The sequence below is a fragment of the Zophobas morio genome, unplaced genomic scaffold, assembly GCF_036711695.1.
Source record: "Zophobas morio isolate AGI-343-1 ecotype UQ-CSIRO unplaced genomic scaffold, CSIRO_AGI_Zmor_V1 ptg000005l, whole genome shotgun sequence".
NCBI classification, from domain to species: domain Eukaryota; kingdom Metazoa; phylum Arthropoda; class Insecta; order Coleoptera; family Tenebrionidae; genus Zophobas; species Zophobas morio.
Window position 1 is genome coordinate 16,800,686 of NW_026972110.1, and position 26,561 is coordinate 16,827,246.

General features: G+C 31.6%; 1 protein-coding gene across 2 annotated transcripts in view; it reads right to left on the reverse strand.

Annotated features, from left to right (window-relative positions):
* Nucleotides 1–24,531, reverse strand: part of LOC135122890 (neprilysin-2-like) — a 36,453-nt gene extending 11,922 nt beyond the window's left edge. Inside the window, exons 1-4 of one of the 2 annotated variants that reach the window (XM_064047373.1) lie at nucleotides 24,254–24,531; nucleotides 2,055–2,161; nucleotides 1,817–2,003; nucleotides 1,441–1,762 (exon numbers count right to left, since the gene is read on the reverse strand). In XM_064047373.1, the coding sequence (XP_063903443.1) occupies nucleotides 1,441–1,762; nucleotides 1,817–2,003; nucleotides 2,055–2,161; nucleotides 24,254–24,273 (636 nt within the window). In that variant the 5' untranslated portion in view covers nucleotides 24,274–24,531. Of the gene's footprint in view, nucleotides 1–1,440; nucleotides 1,763–1,816; nucleotides 2,004–2,054; nucleotides 2,162–16,196; nucleotides 16,329–24,253 lie in introns of those variants that run through there. The other variant, XM_064047372.1, reaches the window with a different exon arrangement.
* Between the last annotated feature and the right edge of the window lie 2,030 nt (nucleotides 24,532–26,561).

Consider the following 26,561-nt stretch of genomic DNA (forward strand, 5'->3'; position numbering starts at 1 on the left):
TACATCGATTTAAAAAAGCCTTTGCTTAAACCACGTGGATTGTTAGATTTTAGTGTGAAAATACAACTACAATATATATAATACTGTATTTTGGTAAATAATATTCGAAACATATTTTAATTTGAAGTGGGATGCAATTCTATATCGATAATCATCATGGATCAATTATTACAAAAATTTGGGCAGATAGAGGAAAACTGAATATGGAGTTGCATTTTCGTATTCTATGAAATCCAACTGTATATGAAAAGTGAAAAAAGAAGACACACTGGGGGGAGATTTACAAAAAAGTTGATTAGGTGAAACCCTTGTAAAATCTTGTAGTTTAGTTGATAATTTTATGGGTTGATGACATCGGTGTGTAGGAAGGGGTAATTTAGATATTTAGTAATTTTCCTTAAACAATTTTAATGTTTTAAAGAAGCAATAAATGAAATTTGAGCTTTTATAAAAGAGTAAAAGAATACTGTCTAAAAACATCAATGGAAATCAACAACAACGCTCACGTTCGAGTATCTTAATAAGATGCGTGACGTCATGGAGATGTATTTTCGACACAGTGTTAGAACCTTAACAATATTTTCATCTATCAACTACTGAATTTCAACTATCTTTTTTTACGTTAGCATGAGTAAGAAATATACTATTAAAAATCAAAGCAACACTTAGATCGTAATTTGATAACCTATTGTTTTCATTCCTAATTTTGTGTTCATATTTATATGTGTACAGATGGCTGTGATTTTTTTATTTTGGACTCTGGTTTTTAATGACCCTTAATTTTTTCTCAGTATGCAGGATGACTCACCAAGCGCGTGAACCTCGATATTTTGTTAATTATTATTATTAGAAATAGGAAAAAATTCAGATACTAAAGTTGCACGATTCCTTGAATTATTTTGGACTCAAAAACAGAACACTCTATATATTTGAAAATAATTTTTGTGTATGCTACTCAATCCGTGATATAATTTTTTTCTGACTTTTTTCTACTTCAATAATAATTATCGAGGAACGCGATTTCAGGGACTCACCCTGTATATTATAAACTTCAATTGTTGACAATATCTTTTTTAACATGTATGTAAGTATAGGTCTGAGTTACGTTTTTCCGTCGAAAAAAAATTCTTAGTAAAAAATATTTAGTGTGTTTAATAAAATAGAACAAAAAGATGTATTTTCCGATGAAATAATTGTATGAACGATTATTGATTATTATTATTATTATGTAAACAAAATATCTCGGCATTCAAATCGTACTGGAATTTTCCCTAACAGATCTGTCGTTAGACTTTACACATGTCTCTACGTTTTGTTCACCACTTTTATTATTTATTTATAGCTTATTCTCCTCTTTGAAACTTTAAACTGGCAACAAGCTAAGCTGTCATCCAGTATATCAAATCGTCCCCCTTTTATTTTTTAGCAGATTTAACTAACCGTCAGAGAGTTCCTGGAGGAATTTGTCATGTCAGGTGTGACACTAAACTCGAAAAATATGTCAGAGTTAAATCCCAATTTCATAAACTCGTACATCGTAGACGTCCAATCAAATAATCTCTCGTTCCATTCCGGCCCTTCAACCACCGGCCATCCTCCGATTCCTTTAATGGTCTTTTTAAGATCCTCCAACGAATGCGCCTCTATTTCCGTGGTGTTCATGCAAGCTTGATAAATAGATTTGACAAGAACAAAAGCTCTAGCATCTGTGTCTTTGATGGGTTTCTCTAGCAATGTCCGCAGCTGCTCATCCACCATGTCACTGAAACACGTATTAAACCGTAAATTATTCGGAAAAACTTCTCTAAAAACGCACCTCACAATGGAAAAAGATGATATACTGGTTTTGTATTGGGGCAGGACTGTATCCTTTATGAAATTCCCGCAGGCGAACTTGTAGAAGTCCTCGCAGGGGTCGATATTTAAATCTACTTTTTGGAGCACTTGGGCTGCGGTTTGTATACAACTGGGGCTGAGACACACTTGCGAATCAATTTTTCTTGCTATAAATATGGTTTATGTACGTTCGTTCGACAGTTCGATTTTCTCCTCACCTGATAAAGATACCGCTAGGACGATTACCACGATGACTACAAGGATAGCGACGACCAACAGGAGCCATTTTTCCATTCGGGTCCGTCGTTTCCACCATGATGAATGCCTGGAAATGAACAAATCATTGCAAATTCTGGTCTAATGAATATGTACGAGGCGGCATGGATTATTTAAATTAAGAGCGTTGTCTCTCAAGATTAATTTTTTTTAGTTTCTGCTTAAATTGTGGGTAAACAAATAAATGTTTAGTTTTCCATTGTGTTTCCACGAAAGACGAGTAAGAGGATTGTGTACAAGGCCCGGAAATGCATTTTTTGTAGAAAATATGCTTTTAATTACCAGACTGTTCAGCATTTAGAATAAAACGAAAACAACGTTAAAATAGGCACTTTCCTAAAGTAGTAGTTAAAATTAACGTTACGTTAGAATTTGTACAATCGTTAACAGTACTACTGCATACGACGCTACTAATAGTTGGGAACTCATTCTTTATATTACCCTTGATGCTAGTTGATACATTAATATCTAATAAAATTGTTTTAAACGGTTTCAACATATTTCTGATTAATTTTTGCAAATCGTCGACATGACATTTATGCACCATTTGCATATCATATATTAGTAGTTCAGGAAATTAATATGCAGCTCGTAAATGCGTCATGTCGCGTAATATCTCATTATGACACTTGAGTCATCGACATTTTTTTCTAATGACAATTTTAATTTTTCCTGTGATTAATTTTAAAAGGTGATAAACAGTATCTAAATATTCGAATTAAATTATTTTAAAAATATGCGTAATTTTATTTAGGCAGAAGTTCCAGCGTTTTTGCGTTAGCATATTTTTTTCAAGTACTGCGAATCATTGAGAACATTCTTTGAGAGTCTGATTTTTTGAGCTACGGGTTAAAATTATTTATTATTTCCAAATATAATATTTATTTGTGTATAAAGGCAATAAAAAAATAATTTCGGCCGATCTGAAGTTTGAGGTCGAGGCTTAGCCGAGGCCTACAAATCAGATGACGTCGAAAAAGTTCTTTTTGGCCGAAATACATACAACGTTTTTTAAGTGACGATACAGAAAAATAATTGATTACGTAATTGTATTTGAAGTTACAAAATTATAAAAATTTGTTGTTGGAGGAAAATTTCTGTAGATTTGATAAAAACCAAAGTACTGCTTTGCTTCTCTACTAAGAAAAAAATGGTACCGTTACAAAATATTATAACGATTCTATTCAGTAAAGGTGGAGTTCAAATAACGACGCTTTTGGATTTTTTATAAAAAGAATGTTGGTCTCAAACACAAGGCCAATGATGCAAAAGTAAATTTCGACATATGAGTACAAAAAAGCGACAAGTCATTCCAAAAAAGTAATAATAACAGTTCTATATTTACAGATTTTCTGGAATCAGTATTCTTGATTTAGTCATTAAAATAAATTGCTTCATTCATTAATTTTTTTAATCATTCTAAATAAGGTGTCACTCACAATAACCATATACATATCGAAATATCAGCAGTTGATTACTACGATAAGACTAATTTTGTCAAATGACTTACTTTCTATGAAAATCGAGGGTGGGTGGGTGGACGGGGCTATTGTTTTTATTTTTGTTATTCTTTAGAAAAAAAATCTAAACTCAGCCCCGCCCATCTCTTTTTTCCATTTCACCGACTTATTTTATTTACTGTAAAATGGGAATTGAATTCTATTTTCACAAGTTGTAGAATCTAAAATTTAAAACAAATCAAAAAGTGGTCCCGCCCACCCACCACTATTCCATTCTGATCATTCATTCTTATTGGCTCTGAAGAACGGAAGATGAATTTTATGTGAATAAATAATAGACTCTAGGATTACATTTCTTTTAATAAAATTTAATTTTTACGAAATTATTTCAATTTTTAGATTTTGCGCTTTTTTGATCAGCAATTTTACGAGTTTTCAATGTTTAATTTTTTTATTTTTCAGTTTTTCAATTTTTCGTTTTGCAATTTTTCAGTTTGTCATTTTTTTTTTTTATTAGTAATTGCTAAGATAAGAGTGATTTATAGAATGACATAGCCTACAAGAAAAGAGAGGGCGGGTGGGCGGGCTAAGTACTCGCTAAGATAATACTAATTTTGGCAAATCACACATTCTGTAAGAAAATATAGGGCGGGTGGACGGGGCTAGCATTTGCTAAGATAAAACTGGACAATATTAGGGGTAGTCACTGAAATGAAGAGGGCGGGGTAGTTGTTTGCTTTTTTTTCACTATTTATTATTATTAAAACAAAATAACAAGGGCCCCTGCTCTCCTGCTATCGAGAACTCGATTTGGCTATTATAGAAATGCATTATTCTAAGAAACTAGAAACTCAGAACAGGAACGGAGATGGCTGACGGTAACAATCTACGATTGTTTCTACTGGTTTGATAACTTGCTTAATTTTTACTTTCCGAGCGTAAGCTAAGTAATTTTGTTCGATTGTGGCTGAATTAAAAATTTTAGTCTTCTGTTTTGTGAAGCTAAACTCATTCAAATTAAACTAAATTCTACGTCACATTCTTTCGATGTACAAACATAAATAAACACTTAAGCATCAGATTGCTATTACCTAATGCTGAAGGACATTTTATTCTGTTAGTTAACTATATATATTTTACATTGTGCGTACGGCTGGTTTCTACTTTACACAGGTGATTTCAAAACGAAAATTGTAAAATTTTTATAATTTTTTAACGCAAGGGCGAGGGTATTTCTATCGAAATAGCCTTCGACCATTTTTTTGAATGAAAAAATATTTCATTTTGTAATCAACGAAAAACCGAGATTTTTTACTATCAAAAAATTAGTCCAAGGTTATTTATACCCCTGAAGCATAGTCCAACAAATTCAGCTTGTTCGAAAAATTATACAATTAAGATGACACTTATAATTTGACGTAGAGATAGCCAGTCACAGTCTTCCGTATTCACAATTTTACATACGAAAAATATTGAATAATAAAAATTATAATAATAATAACAAACAAATTCAAGGCAAAATCATAAAATACAACTACGGGAGAATGTTATCAGATTGTATTCGTGGGGGGACGATTAGACAAATTTACCATCTACACGATCTTCCTACCACACATACAAAATTTGACAACAATCTGTCTAGTAGTTTCGGAGATTATGTGTCTCTTAAAATCAATACAGACGGAAACGCGAAATCTACTTTTTCATACTCTAGAGGTCATGAAACGTCGAGAAAACATGAAACATTCGTCCCTATTACAACTTGCGATGGGGAAGTAAAATTGGAAGGTGTTGTAATTTAATTATACATGGTGATTGAAGTAAATTGTCATTTTCCTCATTGTTTTTTATTTCATAATCACAAAAATAAACTGTTACGAGAAGATTAATTAAATTTAGTACTATAAAAAGGCTTACTTGGAGACAAGTTGAAAACCGTCAAAAAATACAATTATCGCATTCGAAAAACACGAGAAAATTGAGAGTTTACACGTTTAATCACCCTGTATAAAAAGGTATAAACCTTGTTGGAATTTGACCTCCAGAGCGTAGCGTGATTTTTATTATAGGATTTATAACATAAATTTTGTAGTAATTTTTGGAATAATTGTGGTACTAAAAGGGCTCTAAGTCAATTTGTATTAGACCGTTAATTTCCGAAACTACCGGACCGACTATTGAAAAACATTGTATACGTGTTAGAGTTAGATGGTAAAACGAGGAGCTGAAACGTTTGAAAGAATTTTGAGGATTCCTGACGATGTCTTTGAAAGAATCCGAAACAATCCGAAAGACTTTGAAAAGAAGAATCGGAAAGAAAATTAGAGAACCTGACAAGATCTAAAAGAATCTGGAGGAATCTAAGGGAATTTGAGGAAATCTGAGGAAGTTGGGAGCATCTGACGAGAAGAATCGGAAAAAGTCAGAAGGAATCGGAAGGAAACTGAAATAATCGGAAGGATCTGAGAGAATCTGAGACAATTTCGAAGAATCTAGAGGCATCTAGAAAAAACTGGAAGAATCTGAGAAATTCTGAGAGAATCGACAAGAATCTAGAAAAATCTGGAAGAGTCTGCAGGGATCTGAAAGGGTTTAAAGTGTTCTAGGAAATTTTGAAAGGATCTGAAAGAAGCTGAAAAATTTTGAGCGAATATAACGCTTTTATTAAAGTATTATTTCTATCAGCCCAGAATTTATTAAAACGAACTGTCAATTTGACAAGAAACAACTTCAGAGCGTTGTTGTAGTTGTAGGCCACACACACCACATAGCGCTGGCTATCGGACGGCAGTGATACCGAAGTTTGCATACTTCCAGTGGTGGTAAGTTTGATCATTACATTCTAAACGGTATCATCATTTTGATTAGTAACAACAAATTAGTAATTACTAATTACAAATTAAATCTCCCATTGTATTGTGTTAAAGATTTTTAACCATAATAACAAAACAGCAATTTTAATCACACCAATTTTGCTTCGTTAGATTTTGACACATGATGGTAATAAATTATTTAAAATAATAATCATGTGGGTTAACGATATTTGTTTGTGTTCTAAAACGGGAGATTACTAAAATATTTCAATTCAACAAAATTGCACCAGTGCTTATTTTTTAAGTGTTTAGACTAAACAAATGCCACCATATTTTTTCAGATTTCGAATAGCGTCTAGAGAAAGCAAATTAAAGCAAAAACCTAAACCTAATACAGAACTTGCATTCTCTTTATTTACCTATTTTATTCTAACTTGTTTATCCTGCAACTTATTTAAATAAAAATAACCACAGTAAAATATATAGTTACTTGCTCGTTGCGTAATAAAACGTCAATTAAAATCCCCAGCAAATAATAAGTTAACGATAATCGATTAAGTATAACTCTTTAACTATTATTTTACAATCCCGCACCATCTTGGTCGCCGTGACGAATGTCTAAATTACACAAATCATTGCAAATCCTTCTTTAATGAGTATGTAGGAAGTTCAGATTATTTAAATTGAGATTGATGCCTCTAAGCATGTTTATATCGTCTGATTCTGGCGTTTAAAGATTTTTTTAAACGAAGCATTTTTATTGCTTTTGCATGCGTCACTCATTCCGAATAACAACCAATCTGTATCTTTTGCTTACACAAACGATCGAAATAAATTATTTCTTTTAAATGAGTCCATAACTACACAAGATGTTTAATTTATAACGTTGATCTAAATTGCAACTATTTGCTCTAAAAATACAAATTAAAATCAATCGCTTGATTCATCTTGGAAACGTGTCGGCTTAATGCAGAACATCGCTTATGTAAGTAAGTTAGATGTACACTTTGATAAAACTATTAAATTGTAAAGCGTTTGCGAGGGAGAATAGTTATCAAGCCATTTATTCCACAACATAGTAATAACAAAACGGCCATAAATTTTACCTTATTTGAACAATAACATTCGCTGGTTTATGTCCAGAAGGCAATTTATGGTTGTGTGTGGATAAAGGCTTTCACAAAATGTTATTGATTTCATTTCTTACTGATTGTTGCGGAAATTGTTTACGCCAAACCTCACCTTGTGCATTGTTTAATTAAGTATGTGCAAGCTAATTAGAAATTGATTAATCAGTTATTATTTCTGACATCATTGCTGCAATGGAGTAATGAAAAATGTCACGAGATATCCTGACGAAGTAAAGAGAGAAATTTTTAACGTTGAAAGAGATGAGTATTTTTAAGTAAGGGAAGTTATGAAATTGGTGCGAAGACACCAGGGATTAACAAGATAAAAACGGGGTCAAGGAAAATTGTATTTTTCTTTTTAATTTAAAGATTTTAGTGCAAAACGCGTTATGCTTTTACAGTGGTGCTTACTTTCGCCAAAAATATTGATTTAATTTACATCTCCTTTAAATTTTGTGTTTCAAAGTTTGACTAAACTGCAGCTGATGTTAACTGCAGAACCGCACATTTATAATGGAATAGCGAGTGGAAGTTTGAATCTTTAACCGAACAATACAGTAAGAGAATTAAATCAATTACGTTGTCTTATTGTTTATATAGATTAATCTTCATGAGGACGTAGCTTCCGCAGAGCACAGTTTTCGAAGTTTTATGAAAATACAAGTTCTTCACTCCGCAATAAATAGTGCTGGCAAACTTAGATTGGTAATTACGGTTTCCGAGGAAGCGTAATTGAAACTACAAATTAGTTCCAAGAAAATGAAAATTCGTTTCCTTTTAAAATAAGCTTGTGTCGAAATCTTTGTTTGATTTTTCTAGCGATAACTGTTCGAAGTATTGTAGCAATAAGAGTTTTTCAGCGAATAATTATGTTTTATACGTGTTCAGGTTTTGCATATCTTGTAACTAAAATACGAGGATACAAATCTCCCTTGTACCGTATTAGCTGAGACGAAAGAGAGTTAATTTACTTTTCATAGCTAAGATATTAGTTCTTATTAATCATTACTAAAAACTGAGACACGTTTAATTAAAAGGTCCACATATTTTCTCGAAGAAGTCGATTGCCATGAAAAGAATACCTTAACCCAAATACTTGCTGATTTTAGGTTGGCCAAAAATGTAAGTTTTTATGTCAAGTACGTATTTATATTGTAATTTTCGTAACCATTTTTATGGCTTGCATTTTTGTGTTTAAACAGCCCTTTAAACAGAGAAATATCAGTTTTAAAATGCAATATTAGGTAAGTTTTATACTTTTTATGCAAGATATTTTTCTTATGTGTTTGTAAATTCTATAAGTAAATAAAAATAATAATTAATAATTATAATCGTCCCAAGGACAATTCAGAATACATCAATAGCTGACTCCAGGAATTAAATTCATTCAATTATAGAGTTAATAATCATTGTTCTTCTTTTTTGTCAAAAATATTTTGAAAAAAAAACGGTTTCACTCCTGAATTTTGGTTCTTTACGTTTACCTGAATTTCGAACGTCTTAATTTAAACGCTAATAATAGACAGATATTTTGGCAGCACGATACATGACGGTAATAAATTATTTCAAATAGTCAGATGACATAATAAAACTCAAATCTTGCCTACCATATGGCCTTTAGTAGTAACACTAGACATCATTAATTAAAAACTACGCCGACCAAAAAAAACATTACATAAGAACGTACGTCTTTTGTTGTGTAGTACGCAGCACTTGATAGTTAATTACATTCATAATAAAACTATTGCAAAATTTAAAATAAATTGAAAACAGCAACTGACAGTTCACCATAACTGAAATACTCGTATTTCGATAATTATAGAAGATAAAAAGTTAAATAATAATTGCAACCAGTCACTGACATGCAATAATTGTTTATGAAAGAGTTTTCGTAATGAGTACTTGTTTAGGAGTTTGCACGACATTTGAAAAATATATACGTTTATAATGGTTGAATTTTCTACAATTTACTTTTTTTAGAATGGCAAATATTTGCATTAATCTTCTATTATAAAAAGTATAGCACATTGAAAATAACGTGACAACATTAACTAATGAAATACAATTAATTAGAGTGTGATAATTATAGCCGCTGCTAAAATAGCAAAAATTCTTTTAATTGAATATAATGAAGACTTTTCTAAACGGTCGTGAGAAAAAGTATATTATGTAACAAGCAAGCATAAGAATTTTCATATTCCTAAAAAAAATGTGTACTTTGTGCGAGTTCTGCACTACACTTTTACTACGACTGTTGTGGTTTCATCGTGGCCATGCATTCTCACACATACAGTGAACAATTGTGGGAAAATTAATTCTTCTCGGTTCATTGTATGCATCTCGTTTATCAATTATCATACACTATTGTAAATTCCATCAATAATGCTTGTAAGTAACGAGTATTTAATTCTTATTTGTCTAAATATTTCAGAGGATACCAGTGGCAGCTTAGTAATATTATTATGTTAGTAATAATAATAATATAATTAATTACTAGGTGACTTTGGTAGTTTCCTGGTAATTTAAAATTATCTAAGCATAAAGATGACATAAATGAAACGACATGATGATTCTAAAAGGACGCAAGTCTATTAAGAATGTTAATGTTAAGGTTAATAATATAACTGCACATAGACAATGAAAATTAATCTTTTGTGTACAAGCTTCAGTTGCAATATCGTTATCATTTTACAGGAAACTATCGATAATAAACGTTTTTGTTCAGCGTTGTCGCATCTATTTTCACTGGATTAGATGCTGTTGGTGGATTAAAAAATTAGTCTAGGGTATTAAATAAAACTTTCTTCACCCTTGAAGTACAGTTCATCGAATTCAGCTTCTTTGAAAAATTATAAAATTTGATTTTGTGTAGTGTTAAAGTGTTAGTATTCGTTGTGATGATGTCATCAACCTTTTAGCAAGGACACCTATATCAATTTGAATAGGTGCAGTGTTATACTAATAACAATAACAACACTACTATATTCTCACATTTTCGCGAAAACGGTTCTTAATTTGATCAATAAAATAAATTGCTGTGATAAAACTAAAATTTTGAATTTAATCGCTTATCAAGTACGGCGTTCAAAATTTATAAAGTACGGCGTCGAACGTTTAAGTTCGTTTATACTGCTAGTTTCAAAATCTGGATGACTAGGACGAAAAATAAAGGCCCATTCATAAACCACAAGTAAACAATGTGTTATTTTATGAAATTTAAATAAAATTTACTATGCAAAATTTCAGGTGACGGTGACGTTTTCACAATACACGATATACCTAAAATACATATAAAATTTGACAACAATCGCTCTAATAGTTTCTGAGAATATCTGTCCAATAAAAAGCGACACAGACAAACGACAGATAGACGGAAACTCGAAACCTACTTTTTCATACTAGAGGTCACTAAACGTTGAGACAACATGAAAGTAGTGTCGGATGGACCTTATGCAGGAACGATTGAATAACTTTGTTATTTGAAAAGCTTTTTTTTAGAAATTTTGTGTAGATATATAGTTAAACAAATGACTTGATTACAATATTTTTCCATTTTTTATCGCTTTCGGTTTGACAGACAGGACTGCCTACTTTTTTTTTAATGGAACACCCAGGTTTTTTGACATTTTCTGATGAAGAATAAAAAACTACTTTTAGAAATTATGTTACGTGTATTATGTTTATTTCTACTGATACAAAAAACACAAAAAATTAAAAAAAAAAACACTTAATATTGTAAAATCATACATAATTCATTGAGACCTCTTGTTAAATCGAGAGCAATAAAAAAGGAAAAATATTGTAATCAAGACGCCATGTTTAAGTGTATGTATATTTAAAGCAAATTTCAGAAAAAAAAACTTTTCAAATAACAAAGTTCGGGACCCTGTATAAGAATTCCTTAGCTTACACTCGGGAAGTAAAAATAGAAAACAAGTTCTTCTATTTTAATAGAAATAAAAAAATAAGAAAAGCAAAATATAATCCATATTAAGGGCTTTTCTGTGTTTAGTTTTATAAATGGTCCCTTGTTTTAAACTACACTGCGTTTCAAATAAAATGCACCACCTAGAAGGAGTAGGTGTAGAATGTTGAAATTTGGTGGAGAAGACTACTGCATATAGACAAACATTTGATTAAAATTTGAACTAAAAACTACAACTTGTTTAGATAATATACCGGGTGTTATTCGATTTTTATTAATTTTTTGATTATGTTTTAAAGACACTTGAGTTAGATTCTTTTGCAATTTGACTTGACATTTGTCATGATTGTGCTTGCAAAAATGCTACGAGTTCGCACACGAGGTAATTTTCAACAGATAACACCTATTGAAAGAGGGCGAATTATTGGGTTGCATGAGGCTGGTTTACCATTTCGGGAAATCACCAGAATACTAGGCCCAACGCATTCTACGATATTAAGAACAAGTCGAGAATGGAACAACGAAGAGCTACAAATGGATCGCAGGGGTACCGACCGTTTCAGAGTCACCCAAGAACGCGAAGATCATTTGCTAAGAAGAAGTGTTATTCAATGCCCTTGGTAACCATAACGATCAATCTGGCTGGACTGGATGACACCAATTGGGCACAGAATCCGAGGAGTACCATCTACCGGCAAATTCGTTCCTTTGGTTTGAGATCTTATGGTCCAAACTGTAAATTTCCCTTACCACAAGAACACAAAACTACCAGGCTTTACTGGTACTAAGATAGGCAGCAATGGCTGTAATAGTGGAATGTCATAATGTTTAGAAACGAGTCTAGGTTTTGTTTGTGGCACTCCGATGGACGCATACGTGTTCGAAGGCCTCGAGACCAAAAGTAAAATCTGGAATTTGTACAGAGACGTCATACCGCTCTAACACCTGAGTAATGATATGGGGTGGTATACACATCTGTTGAAGTACCCCCTTAGTGTTCATTCCAGGTACGCTAAATGCCCGGCGTTACATCGATAACGTGTTAAATCAAATTCTTTTTCCTTACCTCTAGAACCGTCGAAGAACATCTTTTCAACAAGATAATGCGTGGCCTCATGTGGCCATATTAACCTAAAGAGTGTTTGAAGAAAATAACGTCAACTTCTTACCCTGGCCTGCCCGATTACCAGATTTATCAACAATCGAACATGTTTAGGATCTAATGCATAGAAGGCTGCGCAATTTATCACATCCTCCAAAGACTTTGGAAGAATTGCTACAACAAATTCAAAATGCCTGGAATGAGATACCCCGACAGGCAATAGATCATCTCATTTTAAGCATGCCTAGAAGAATACAGTCTTGTATTCGCGCACATGTAATTTTAACACATTATTAACATTTCTTGTGTTAGACATTTTATTTTTTCTTTGAAATTTTAATCAAATGTTTGTCTATATGCAATAGTCTTCTCCACCAAATTTCAACATTCTACGCCTACTCCTTCTAGGTGGTGCATTTTATTTGAAACGCAGTGTATTTGTAACAAATTAATTTATCGAAAAAAAATGGAACTTGAAAAATATTTTTTATTTTTTTTAATTTTGTTACCCAGTTTTTTTAACAATGGGTTTGTCAGTTATTTTTCTTGCATAAAATCTATTCGGCACTTTAAAAATTTTCTGGTCTAAAAATTGTTATATTTCAATGGGTGATTCTAAAAAAATAGGAGTTATCGAAGAAATGAAGACGAAGTTAACTTTTGGAGGCCCAAATTTATAAGAAATAGTTTTTGGGCAAATATTGAAGGTGGTCGAAAAATGGCCGAAATTTTCATAAGGGTATACTGATCTAGCTTTTGAAAAAGCGTAAAAATTCAGAAAAATTTTCGGATGTAAATATTGACGTACTAATTCCAAAAAATGGGCGGTTTTGAAAATCATAGAAGTTATTGAAGAAATGAGGCCTAATGTAACTTTTAAAAATCAAAATCTACAAGAAAATGTCTTTAGGTAAATTGCCAAGGTGGTTACAAGAAGTTGTTTTTGGGCAAGTTTTGAGGGTGGTCGAAAAATGGTCAAAATTTTCTAAAAAAAAAATTGTTGCTTGTGAATAGAATAAATAATTTTCGTTCTTCATTATTTTATAAAGTTGAAATGGTTTAAAAATACTTATATAAGATTTTTACTTAAATTAACTAAAATCTTTCAACATAATTTTTAAAATTACGTAAGTTAAAAAGAGTAACAGAAAAATAAAGTGAGTAGAGACAAAGATACCAATTTAATACAGTAGACGTCTAATGTTTCCTCAATATTTGTCGGCTGCACGGATTCTTACAGTTCTACTTTATCTTAATATTACGCTTTCTATAACATTTTCCAGAAAATGCGAACTTACTTTCTTTTTATTTTAGTACTTGTTATGATAAAACCGATTTTGGCAAGTCACATACCTCTAAGAAAATAGAGGGTGGGTGGGTGGGGCTAGTACTTGCAACGACAAGACTGAACATTATTAAGAGTAGTAACTGCAACGAAATCCGCGAGGGTGGGTGGGGCTTGCCTATTAAAGACTCTCTTGAAAAAAGATAAATTTAGCCCCGCCCACCCACCCGTTCTCTAATTTTTTTTTCTTCTGAAATAAGAAATAAATATAACAAAAAGTCACGATTAGCGCTTTTTTACAACCTACTTTCTATCAGTTACTTACCACTCCCACTCTACAGGAGAACATATAACTAACCCCACCCACCCACCCGCCTCCATTTCGGTGATAATTTTATCTGCTCTGAATGAAAGTTGGATCTTATACAGAAATAAAATAGTCGCTAAAATGAGAAGAGGGAGGGGGCGGGGCTAGTATTTGTTAAGATACGACTGATTTTGGCACGTCACATACCTCCAAGAAAATAGAGGGTGGGTGGGCGGGGCTAAAATTTGCAACGATTAGACTGAACAATATTAAAAGTAGTCACTGGAATGAAGAAGGGGGGGTGGGCGGGGCTACTATTTACTTCTCGAGGGATTGCTAAAGGAAATATTATAAAGCTTGTTGTTGCAAATATCTAATTTCTATTTAATTTATTTTCCTCGCAAAATACCGAAATGGTTAAGTTATCATATGTTTGCGTGACGTGTGATGGAGATCACAATTAGACAGATAATTTCAGAAACTACTGGACCGATTACTTCGAAACTTTAAGTGTCTTTTAAAAGTTAATGTATAGAATTACGACGAAAAACTCATGATGTAACTATTTAGCACTGCAAAAAAAAATGATAACGTCATTTAAAACTTCAACGTATTATATACAGAGGTGCTCCAGTTAAAACTCCACGGTCTTATATCTTCACAATGGATACAGATACTGAAATTCTGTAAACGCCATTGTTGTTAACTTGAAGAGGGAAACTTAATTTAGTGGACAGCAAGTCAAACGCACATATATTTTTTTAAACTACAACGTATATTTTTTTAACGAATTTTGATAGACCATTAAATTGCGATTACATCTCATAAAAAAAAGAAATTTTATGAACATGAAAATTGAGCGAAATAAAGCACTATTATTATTAATTTTAAGTACTAAATTCAACTTTCCGTTTCAAGCTAAAGACAATGGCGTTTACATAATTAAAATTCTCTATCCGTTCTCAAGATATAAGGCAACAGAGTTTTAACTTGGACACCCGTATATTTATATTTTTATTGTAAAATAAGTTTTGACGACCAATTTTTTCAGTTTATTTACAGGGTTATGTGTAATTTGTCTAGGAATTCTAGGATTTGAAGATTCAGTGGATGAAATGATATTTTTTGTTTCCAAAACGGAAGCTAGGGAAGCTGTAATAATAATAATAATTATTTGGCGAATAGTTAGTTTCGTGTATTTTCGAATTTTCATGGCTTGTACATTGTGAAAAAGTAGATCGCCCGTTCCATTTGTCTATCGTCTGTTTGTCTGTCTGTCTGTCTGTCTGTCTGTCTGTCTGTTTCTGTAATCTATGAAACTGCTAAACAGATTGTTGTGAGTAGTATATGTAACTAAATTTATATGTACATTCCACGAAAAATGTGGTGACATCATTTCAAAATTTTGCAAAATAAATCCCACCCAAAATGTACAGAATAATATACTTTAACTCTATTTTTACTATTGTTTATACAGGGTGGATCAAAAAAGTTAGTGGATGAAGTCGTTTATTTTATCAAAAATCAAAAACCATTTACAAATATTGTTAATAGTACTACACTACAGACATATTCATCCCAACGAACAAAACAATGACGTCATTACAAATTTTTATAAGATGAGAAACCACTTGAAACATGTTTTTAGTTTATTAATTTATAGGAGCTATCAGCATAAAAAAATCGTAGAATTAAATCGTATGGTTTATTTAAAGAACTGGACTTGATAACCGAATTTACCTCAGGGCGAGGGAAGTTCTTTCTAAACAATTTTATATCAGTTTTTTCTAATCTCATATATTTAGTGGTTTTTATAAAAGAATAGACACTATAATAAGAAAGAAATAAAATAAAAAAAATGTTACGTATTATGAACATGAGATTTGCAAAAGTTTAGTTTATGGATACCAGTTTGTATAAAAAATTTCGTGATGTTTATTTCATGCTCTTGTACAGTATGTTTCATTGTATATTATCTGTTTACAGACTTTAGATAAGAAAGTTTTCGTTTAGACTTTTTTTTGTACTAACAGTGTGAATATTCGGCAAAATGAATACTTACTTTGCTTTGGAGCTTTGTTCATTTATCATTTTTTCTGTAATAAATCACCACTACACTGTAAAGTTTTACAACATTTGTAAAATAAGATGTTCACTGGTTGGCACACATTCGAGTTGTAAATACCAGCAGCAAATGAGTTTAACTTTTCACCCCACTCCTAAGGAACATCAAAGCGTGTTGATGGATCACTACTGTATATCTAGTAGCAGGACAAGAATAAAAATCTCCATAAACTTCAATCAACACCGAGCGTAATCATTTAAAACGCGTATGATTTATGAATATTCCGAAAAAAAAATGCAGCTAATTATATGCGCGTGAATTTAATTGATACCGCTATAAAGTAATGCCGAAGGAACTCGGAATAAAATTTGCATAATATGTATTTAGGACTGTACAATTATACGTCAGGTACATGCTACGTGAACATTATAAACAGGATAAAAACCATCTGCCATTTGAAAATGTTACACTAGCAGCACGCCGATGGCATAGAAAGAGTACATTTTTAATTCCGACCGCGACAGCATCAAGGATAATCTTTGCTGGTTTTCAATGGCGTAAATTTATTGTGTGTTTAATTAACTCACCTAACAGTTTTGCTCCAAATTTAGTACAGCGCTTTGTTAGTCGGCTCAATTAAACCCAAAATTCAACGCTCTGCTGAAAAATGAACTTTATTAATTATGATCCCATTCAAAGGTTACAAAAGATCGCGTGGAAATAATTTTTCATGTTAAGCGGAGCATCGCCACCAAAACAAACCTTTTTTAGTTGAAGCCGATTTTAATAATAATTAAATGTTTTCAAAATAAATTTAGGAGAGTGGCTTGAGTGATGGTCGTTCATCATACCGATCTTCTGCCAGACGAAATAAGCTGTACATATGAAAAACACTGAAATATTACAGGAGCTTCTGCTTTATTTCACTTCGTGCAAACACTCTTACGACTGTTTTTCTTTTCCCTGCTAAAATGAGTGATACTAAACAAAATAAGGTTTTGTCGGGGAACCAATTACAAAATTGACGGAAAGAAAAAATGATCCTCCTACGTTCCTCCGATGCTCGCGGAATTATCTAATGACAATGTAATTTTAGCTATTTCAATTCGTCGGCTTGTGTGCATAAACAGCAACTTACGATTAAAATCGATTTGCGTTTTTATGATAATCAGCGAGTTATTTCAATGTCACAAAATTTTGAAGGTATTATATTTCGCGTAAAATTGTGCTGCTTACTTTTTACGATCTTTTTATGTGGTATCTTGTTTTAATATTGTATTGTAAATGGTAGTTTGCATTTTGATTAGTTCCTGGCTGTTACAAAATTACGGAAATTTTCTCTATTATGAGATCGAGCGATTACTTGTTGCAGAGATACAACAGAACACTATCAGGAAATTAACTTCAAGCTATTTAGAGCATCTAATTTGACATGGGATGTCGTTAGTTGTAAAACTTTTGTAATAAAATTTAGATTAACCTGGTGGGTTACAGGTGTTTGGAAAATAACGAATTATGAATCCGTCTATCTGTACACGATTATATTAACTGCACGTTACTATGTTTTGAACAATAACACGTTCAAAATTTGTCTGTTTATCCCCGCAAAAATGATGACGTCAGGAAAAAATAATAGTTTAAGTGCCACCTTTGTTGTGAACTAACAAATTATTACTTCCCGAGCGTAAACAAAGGAAGTATTGTAATCGAGTCCGTCGGTCGACTCTCTACTTTTGCATTTTCTCAACCTCTCATGACCCCCAGAGGACGAAGAAATAGGTCTCCTGTTTCCGTCTGGCTGTCCGTCTGTCTCTCTGTCTGTCCGTTTTTATTAGACAGATAATCTCCGAAAGTACTAGGCCGATTGTTATCAAATTTTGTATTTATATTAGGTATATCATGTAGATGGTAAAACGGTAACCAAAATTTGTCTAATCATCCCCACCACTAATGTGATGACGTCACTTCAAAATTCTTCATAGTAACTGGTTTTTAAATGGTATCAAATAACATAGTCTTACCCATGTAGTTTATGACTCCGAATTGAGATTTTACCCGAAACGTCCAGATTTTTGGAAAAAAAATCAAAAGTAGGAAACAACATTTTGACATTTAATTTGGAATCTACAAAACCGAATGATTTGAAATCTTGCAGATAGTTTACAGTAAATGATAAACATGATAAAATTTTAATCACAATATATTTACTTATCCCTTCCAAAAAATTGATGACGTCAGCTCAAAAGTTTGCCGAATAAATCCTATCTAAAATGTACAAAATATGATGAGTCCTGTACCTGTGATTTACCTTTCCATTCATATTTTTTGGATTTGCATATACAGGGTGATTCAAAAAAATTAATGAATGCGTCAAAGTATTTTAAGAAACTACAAAATCAAATTCTGTGAAATCTTTGAGATATTTTAAAGTTATCATAAGCATGGTAAATTGTTAATCAAAATAAATCTGTTTATTTCCCCCAAAAAATTGATGACGTTATCTCAAAATTTTGCCGAATAAATTTTACCTAAAATGTGCAAAATACACAGGGTGTTCATTTTTCGTTCACGCCTGACAATTTTTGCATAGGCAACATATTATACACCCCAGATACGACTTCGTTGAATTATTTTTTTTTAATAAGCAATCACAGAAAAAAAATGACAAAGATGTCAATGCGAAATAATGACAAAATTGAGAAAATTAATACTCAATGTATTTAAAAATGCCCCGCGACAAAAATGTAATGCGAAAAAATCATAATAGGCATGCAGTCGTCACGTTTCCAGCAGCGAGGGAAGTACTGCCTAAACTCTTTAGACCAATTTTTTGTTTTACCTTTAGGGGTTGTTCTAGAAAAATAAATATGTCACAAAATTTGCCGAAATTATTTACACACACTTATTGCTATTACGAAGTCTGGAATTTTTTTGAAAGCTACGGATTTTTTGCATAAATTTTTGAAATAAAAATGTCAAGGTCAAATTTTGATAGAATTTTGCAGTTTTTTGGTTTGCGGCTTTAACATGTTATTAAGCAAATGATTTGGTTATAAATAGTATTAAAATGTTTTGTCAAGACTGGGTTCACTCAAGTTAGGTCAGGTCAGGTCCGGTCGGTTTGACAAAAATTGAAAGTAAGTATTACATGAATGCGTGCCGAAAATAAAGTAGTATATTGTTGTTTTTTTTTTTAATTTTTTAACGCATTTTTGGCTTATTATATTAACTAGGAACTTATAATAATGAACATAATAAAGAAGTAATATGTAATGTTAACAAGAAAAATCTGTATTATTGTCATTTCTATTATTATTATTTTGAAATTTTAAATAGTCCATCGGACGAATGGCCACTTTTATATTTTATCGACGTTTCGTAACCCTTACAGGACGAAAAAAGTACTCTCCTGTTTCCGTCCGTCTGTCTGTCTGCTTGGTGTGACTAGTATTATCCATGTTGATCACAAATCTTGTATTCGTCAAATTAAGAACGACTCGTCCCATTTTCTCGAACATGTGAACAATGCGGAGGTCTTTATATAATAATGACAAAATAAGTGTTATATTATTCATAACATTTTGTTCGACTGTGGTTTAATTAATTTTAGTCCTGTTTTGAGAAGACAAACTCATTCAAATCAAACTAATTTCTACGTGACATTCTTTCGATGCATAAACATAAATAAGCACTTCAGCTGCAGATTGCTATCATCTATTGCTGAAAGACAAGGGGTGTTATTTATGCCTCTTTTTTTTACTTTACAGCGGTTATTGCAAAACGAAAATCGTAAAATCAAATTTTATAATTTGTAAAAAGCTTCGACCAATACTTTACTGGCCAAATTAAGAACCTCGTTTTCTAGAAAAAAATTCCTACGTCTTTATTTAATTATCATCAAATAAGGATAATAATAACCATATTCAAAACATTTTGTTCCATTGTGGCTTAATTAATAATTTTAGTCTTCTGTTTCGAGGAGCAACTCATTCAAGTTAAACAAATTTCTACGGGACGTTCTTTGGATGTGTAAACATAAACAATCGAAGTTAAGCATGTATATTGATAATAATATACTCTTTTTCTTTGGTTATTTGCTATGAATATTTTTCATATTGTCCGTGTCTGCGGACGGCACCTCCTTGGAATTGGTCATTTACACCACTGGTTTTTACTACATAAAGTTTATCAGGAAAAAACTTTTTTTTATAATTTTTCAGAGAAACGGAATTCTTTCGACTGTTTCAGGAGAGAGGGAAGTTCTGTCGAAGTAACCTTGAATTCCATTCATACTTCCATTTTCTTGTATGAGTTTAGACATTAAAACTTTCATTTCAGTTTCTGAAATTGTTTACGATTTCAGTAAACAGAGTAATAGTAAATTGAAAACTTTGGGATAGGAGCTTTCTTTAGTATGTGTAGAAAATGAAATGTTCTAAAAAAATTCAAATCGTTTATTTTTAAACTCGGCTATTTTAAAATTTTAGAGGAGACTGTTTCAACTTTTCAAGAAGAATTGAATTTACGAGAAAGTACTTCTGATCTTGAAATAATTGCCAATATAATTTTGATTTTCTTTTTTTTTTTTTTTTCAAAAAACCTCCGTGTCCAGGATAAAAATTCACCATGGATTCACAAATCACAAATTCAGAAAAATCGAAAAACTGAAGAAATGAAATGAATTTATTACTTCCTGAGCGTAAGCTAAATAATAAGTATAGTAATCAAGTCTATCGGGCGACTTGCCAGTTTCATGTTTTCTCAACGTTTCATGGCTAGATTACGAAAAAAGTGGTTCTCCGTTTTCGTTTATCTGTCCACTGTTTGTTGGTCCGTCTATCTGTGTGTCCATCTGTCTGTGTCGATTTTTGTTAAACTGATATTCTCCGAAACTACTGGACGGATAGTTGTCAAATTTTGTCTAATGGTCTCCCGTTATGACGTCACCTTAAAATTATACATTTAGATAATTGTATTTAAAATGGATTTAAATTATTATTAATTTAAATTATAATTAGTCTAAGTTGTCTAAAATAATATAGTCGTAGTTCATAAACCTGTGGCGAGGTTTTAAAATTTTCCAGAAAATTTGGAAATACAATACACCGCACTTATGCTAATTGATATACGTGTTCTTGAAAAAATGTTGATGACGTCATCACAACCAATGTTTTAGCCGTGCATTTTTGTCCTTACAACAAAGAATATCATCTTTAATGCGCAGTTACAAGATTTTACGAAAATAGATTAATCTAAAACTAGTTTTAAACATTCAAATATTCGCATATTTGAGTGATGTATTTATCCATCAGATAATGTAGAGAATATAACAGATTTATGAATTAACTTCAGCTAATTATTTATCTAACTAATAACTGTTTTCATGCTGACTGATATTTGATGACGTCATCTCACAGTTTTGCTAAGTAAATCTTGCTTGAACATTGTATTGTGACATGCTTCTTTATCTATGATTTATTAAGTGTATCCATATTTTTTAACCTTACACATGGGGGTTTCCAGAAAAAATAAAAACACTCGTAAAAAAGTAAAATTCGCAAAATCAAATTTTTTAGTTTTTCAAAAAAAACTGGATCCTTTATTGTACTGCAGGAGCGAGGGAAATTCTGTCGAACTTTTACCATTTTTTTTTTCATTTCTCGAGCCTAAGCTAAGGAAGTATAGTTAAAACGTAGAAGAAATAAGTCGACGCCACAAATCTTCGAATTTTATTTAGATTGCTAACATGTTTCGATATAAATTAGTATCATCGTCCGAGCTATATACTGAAAAATGTTTACTAACGTTATTTAGACAGAACTTTCAAACAAATTCAATGTACTTAAAAAAATGTGCACAAGGAGTATCAGTTGCATAAATTTAGTGCCTCATTCGTCTGTCGTACGCAAGACAACATTTTTATAAAGTCATTGTTATTAAAATCAATTTGGGTTCATAAACCACAAGTGTAGGAATATATCATTTTATCAAATTTAATTAATGTTTAATGTAAAAACTTTTGAGGTGATGTCATCTGCCTGTTGCTCGTAACATGTAATTTCCCTCTGTGTCTAATCATGAAAACTTTTAGCAAAGCCCTCTACAAGTATGAATTTACATACAATTTCATACCCTATCTACGTTCCACAGTACCTTTTAATCTTCCTTCATTATCTTTTCTTGGCAACCCGTCTTTATATTTTCAAAATTTTCAAAAAGTTAGACTGTAACATATCCTTGAAAATTAAAGTAGATTTTCCTTCCCTTCAACACTCCCATTCTATTACAGATAATTAGCGATCTCTGGTCCCCTATGAGCTTCTGAGCTGAATGATGAAAGAAAAATTTCAAAACTTTTAATTTCCTTTTTTTTTAACATAGAACCCTGACGATCATATACTAGTTTGTGTCGAAACATGTTAGAAATCTGAATAAAATCCGAATATTTGTGAATGTAGATGATTAAACCCTAACCAAAATTTGTCTAATCACCCACACCAACAGTCTGATGATGTGAAGCATTATTTAAATTGTATAAAATAATACATTCCTATACTTGTGATTTATGAATCCGTTTTTATTTTTAATGCCAATTAGTAGAGAGCGGAAAATATGCAGCAAAATTTTGAGAAATATGATCATATGATATGCACCAAATTTATGCAAATATGCAGTAACTTTCTTAATATATGCAGAGATATGCAGTTGCATATGCTCCAAAAATAAAGAAAAAGCTTAATAAGCGAACTAAATTTATTTATAAAATACAAAAAACAGGTTTCCCGAGCTTACGTTTTAATTAAAAAAAATACATAAATCACATTGCAAAGTGTTTAATTACATTTCACTAACACATAAATCACGTTTTTAAAGATAATATTCTTATAGCAAAAAATAAATAAAAACAGAACAAATTAAAAAATAGTAGTAATCCATTATGTAACTACTCTTTTCGTAACAATTTATTTATAAATATTTTTCGAAATATTCTAACAAAAAGTTTTTCCGCTGATTATAAAGTATATGTATTTGTAAATAGAAAAACTGCGTACTACGTCCACAGATATAAAAATACTTACCGATTTAGTGCAGGCGCGACAAAACACAGTTCGTTCTTGAAGAATAAGTTCAGGAAGAGGTTTAACCCATACATTAATTTGAGTTATTTTCGAGTTTTCGACATATTGATACAACTGTATCCCTTTAAATGCTTCAATACAAACTCACGATGAAAAATAATAGTATAACGTCCCTTCGACCACCACTAAACGTACCATTAATACACTTAACTAACGAACAAAAATATTGGGAGTGAACGGTATTTCCCAAAGTAATTAGGGAGCGAATTTACCTGGAAAGATGGCGTCTCCAAACTACCATAAAACCCAAACCTTTCCTAGCTATTTGAAGCTTAGAACAATATTTGCAATATGATTCATCAAATTTCGTCTTTCTAAATAAATGCCGATAGAATGACATTTTTTTTTTCAAATTAGCACAAAAATTGATAAAAATGCAAAATATGCACCTGTTCCGTGAAATATGCAGCAGAAGGCAAATATATGCAAATATGCAATTTTTTTATAGCTGTATTCATTTTTAATTAGCATGATTCGTTCACATATTAAATATCAAGTCTTATATGCAAAAAATAACGGATATGCAAATTTCATAAAATCCGCTCTCTACCAATTAGTTTACAAAAATGTTGAAAATTGTATAAAAAGTTCACATTTTGAAAAACTAGCTTTGAAATGGAGGACTCTTGGAAACTAAATAATTAAATTTACCGTAGTTGTACTTTCGTTTGTAATTGTTTATATAATTTTCAAAATAAGCGCGTATTTTAAAATATTGATGACCAAGTTACGGTTTAAACAAACATAAGGATACATGTCGAAATTTTGAACATGGAAAAAAAAGTAACACAAAAAATACGTGAACTCGTTCACGAAACGTCTTTAGCACCCTCGAATAATATTGTAACTCGGCTAGCGCCTCTTCAGAATAACATTATTCTCGGGCATACACAAATAATAATTTCTCATACTCACAAATTTTTAATCTCGCACATTATTTCCTTGTTCGAAGTAAATAAATTCTCTTGATCTTAGCTTGCCAACCACACACAAAAGACTGCCACCAGGAACCGTGAATGATAAAATTATTTATTATTGTTTCGCGGTCGTGGTTTTTGTTTTTATGTACGTAAGTGGAACCAAATGATTTCAGAGTTGTTACGAAAAGTGCTAATAGTTGTCTTGTGACGTACTGTTCAAACGTTTACAAACAATTATCTCCTTTGAAATAAGTCTTTCGGACAGTCCGCTGCCTAATTTAATCAAATCACGATTTACTTGCACTAATAACACTAACCAGAAATAAAAATACACGTGTTATTGTTTTTGACGGTGCTAATAATACACTAGTTATTAAATTTTGTTCGGGTTTTATTGTCCACAAAACACGGTTATTCTTACACACTGCTTACGTTAGAATGTCAAGATTGTTTAATAGTAAACCATGTTTACGTCCATAATTAAATGGTGGGTAATTTAGAGGAAATCCTTCAAAAAATTATGTCTTTATAAATAATCCTAGTCATTAAAGAATCTTTACGAGAATTTTACTACTCCGATATAAAAATGTGACAAGTAATTAATTATACGCATATTTTGTTAAGTTAATTAATATCTCTCGTCTAATTTAATGTTCGCAATTTCGTCAAGTTATGTATGTTTACTTGAAAGAACAAGACAGGCGAATCTCGACAAAGTGAACAATTTTTGTTTGTATTTACTAATTCATAAAGTGTCCCTAGTGCTTATAAAATGCCAGCTGTGCAAACATATTTTTATCGCTTCAAACTGAAGGGTTACCTTGTTAGCTTCATATTTAATCTTAAAATCGTGCTTTCGCTACAAAAGTTGACAACGTTATTTGTGTAACAACTGCAGTTTAGTTGACAGTTAGTTCGAGTTTCAACCTTTAAAAAGCACTTTCCGTTGTGGTAGGACAGTGGATTTAACTAATTATTTTGACTGTTGTAAAAATTTATTAATTTAAGATTTTAATTTAACTCTACTCGTCAAGATATACAGCCAACTCTGAACAAGGAGCTTTTTGTCCAGCTGTTAGTGTACAAAAGCTTCAGTGCCCAGTAATCATAAACAACATTTTATATTTTCCAACATAAATGGATAAAGCGTTTTATGCAAATTTCTCTTTATGTAGAAATGTAATAATTTTCAAAAGAAACACTTTGGTGTGATAAAGTCAAAGTAACAAGCAATTTATTTCTTTGTGGTAACTTAACGATTACAATTAAAAAGTGTTTTCGCATTTATTTATGAGATCAATATCTGTGTTTTGTTACCCTACAATAAATCACAGCTGGAAACTTAATATCAAGCGCTTTCTTTGCATGTATTTTTCTTAAAAAAAATGTGCATAAATGTCTAAAATACTCTATAATTTTTGATCAGGAAGTTTCTAATCTCAGAATTCTTCGTATGTTATGTTCTATTAATCAGGAGTCATAGTCATCTGGATTATTAACCTATGACACAAGATTTCACGTCCAAATATAGCTCGATTACGAATTATCTCAGTCATATTTTATGATAATGTCAATGCCGTCAAATTAGTTTTTAGATTTTAATAAATATTTAGACTAAAAATTTTTACTTAAGATAATACAACTTAATATCATTGGAAAAAAATTCTGAGATATTGGGGGTGAATTTCAGAGACAGACTGTATTTTAATTTTTGTTGGGAGAAATATTTTAAAAGATGAAAATTATTTCGTGTTCGGCTTACTTGAATAAAGTTAAATTAGCAAGCAGGTGGTCATTTCCTGGCGGCGATGTAGCGATTAAAATTTATTAAAAAGTATGCACAATATTAGAGGAATTCTTTTTGCGAGATCTTAGATATTAACATGCCACGCTTGAAATTTATTCAATGACGCCACGTGCAAAAGCGGAGTCCCATTTATACATTACGCTAAAAATTTCAAGTGGAAATGAGTAGTTTTAAAACTTATAGTTCTAATCTTGTAACTTTTGAATTATGGGCCATAAATCACGTCGACGTCTGCAACGGGTTTAGTTTCCTTAAAACGTAAAGGGGTGCAATAACAGACGGAAACGTTTTGAAATATGATTGTAGGCGAAATCAACAATAGCCACAACCGGAGACTTCCTTCATATTGTAGTGTTTCTGTCGAGCTTAGTAAAGATATGCACCTATGAAACCGTGATTGTTTATTTATGGAATAAATATGACAAATAATAGTACTCGTATTAAACGTGACAATTGTTGTTGGTTTAGACTTTACAATGTAAGTATAAAGAGTTTT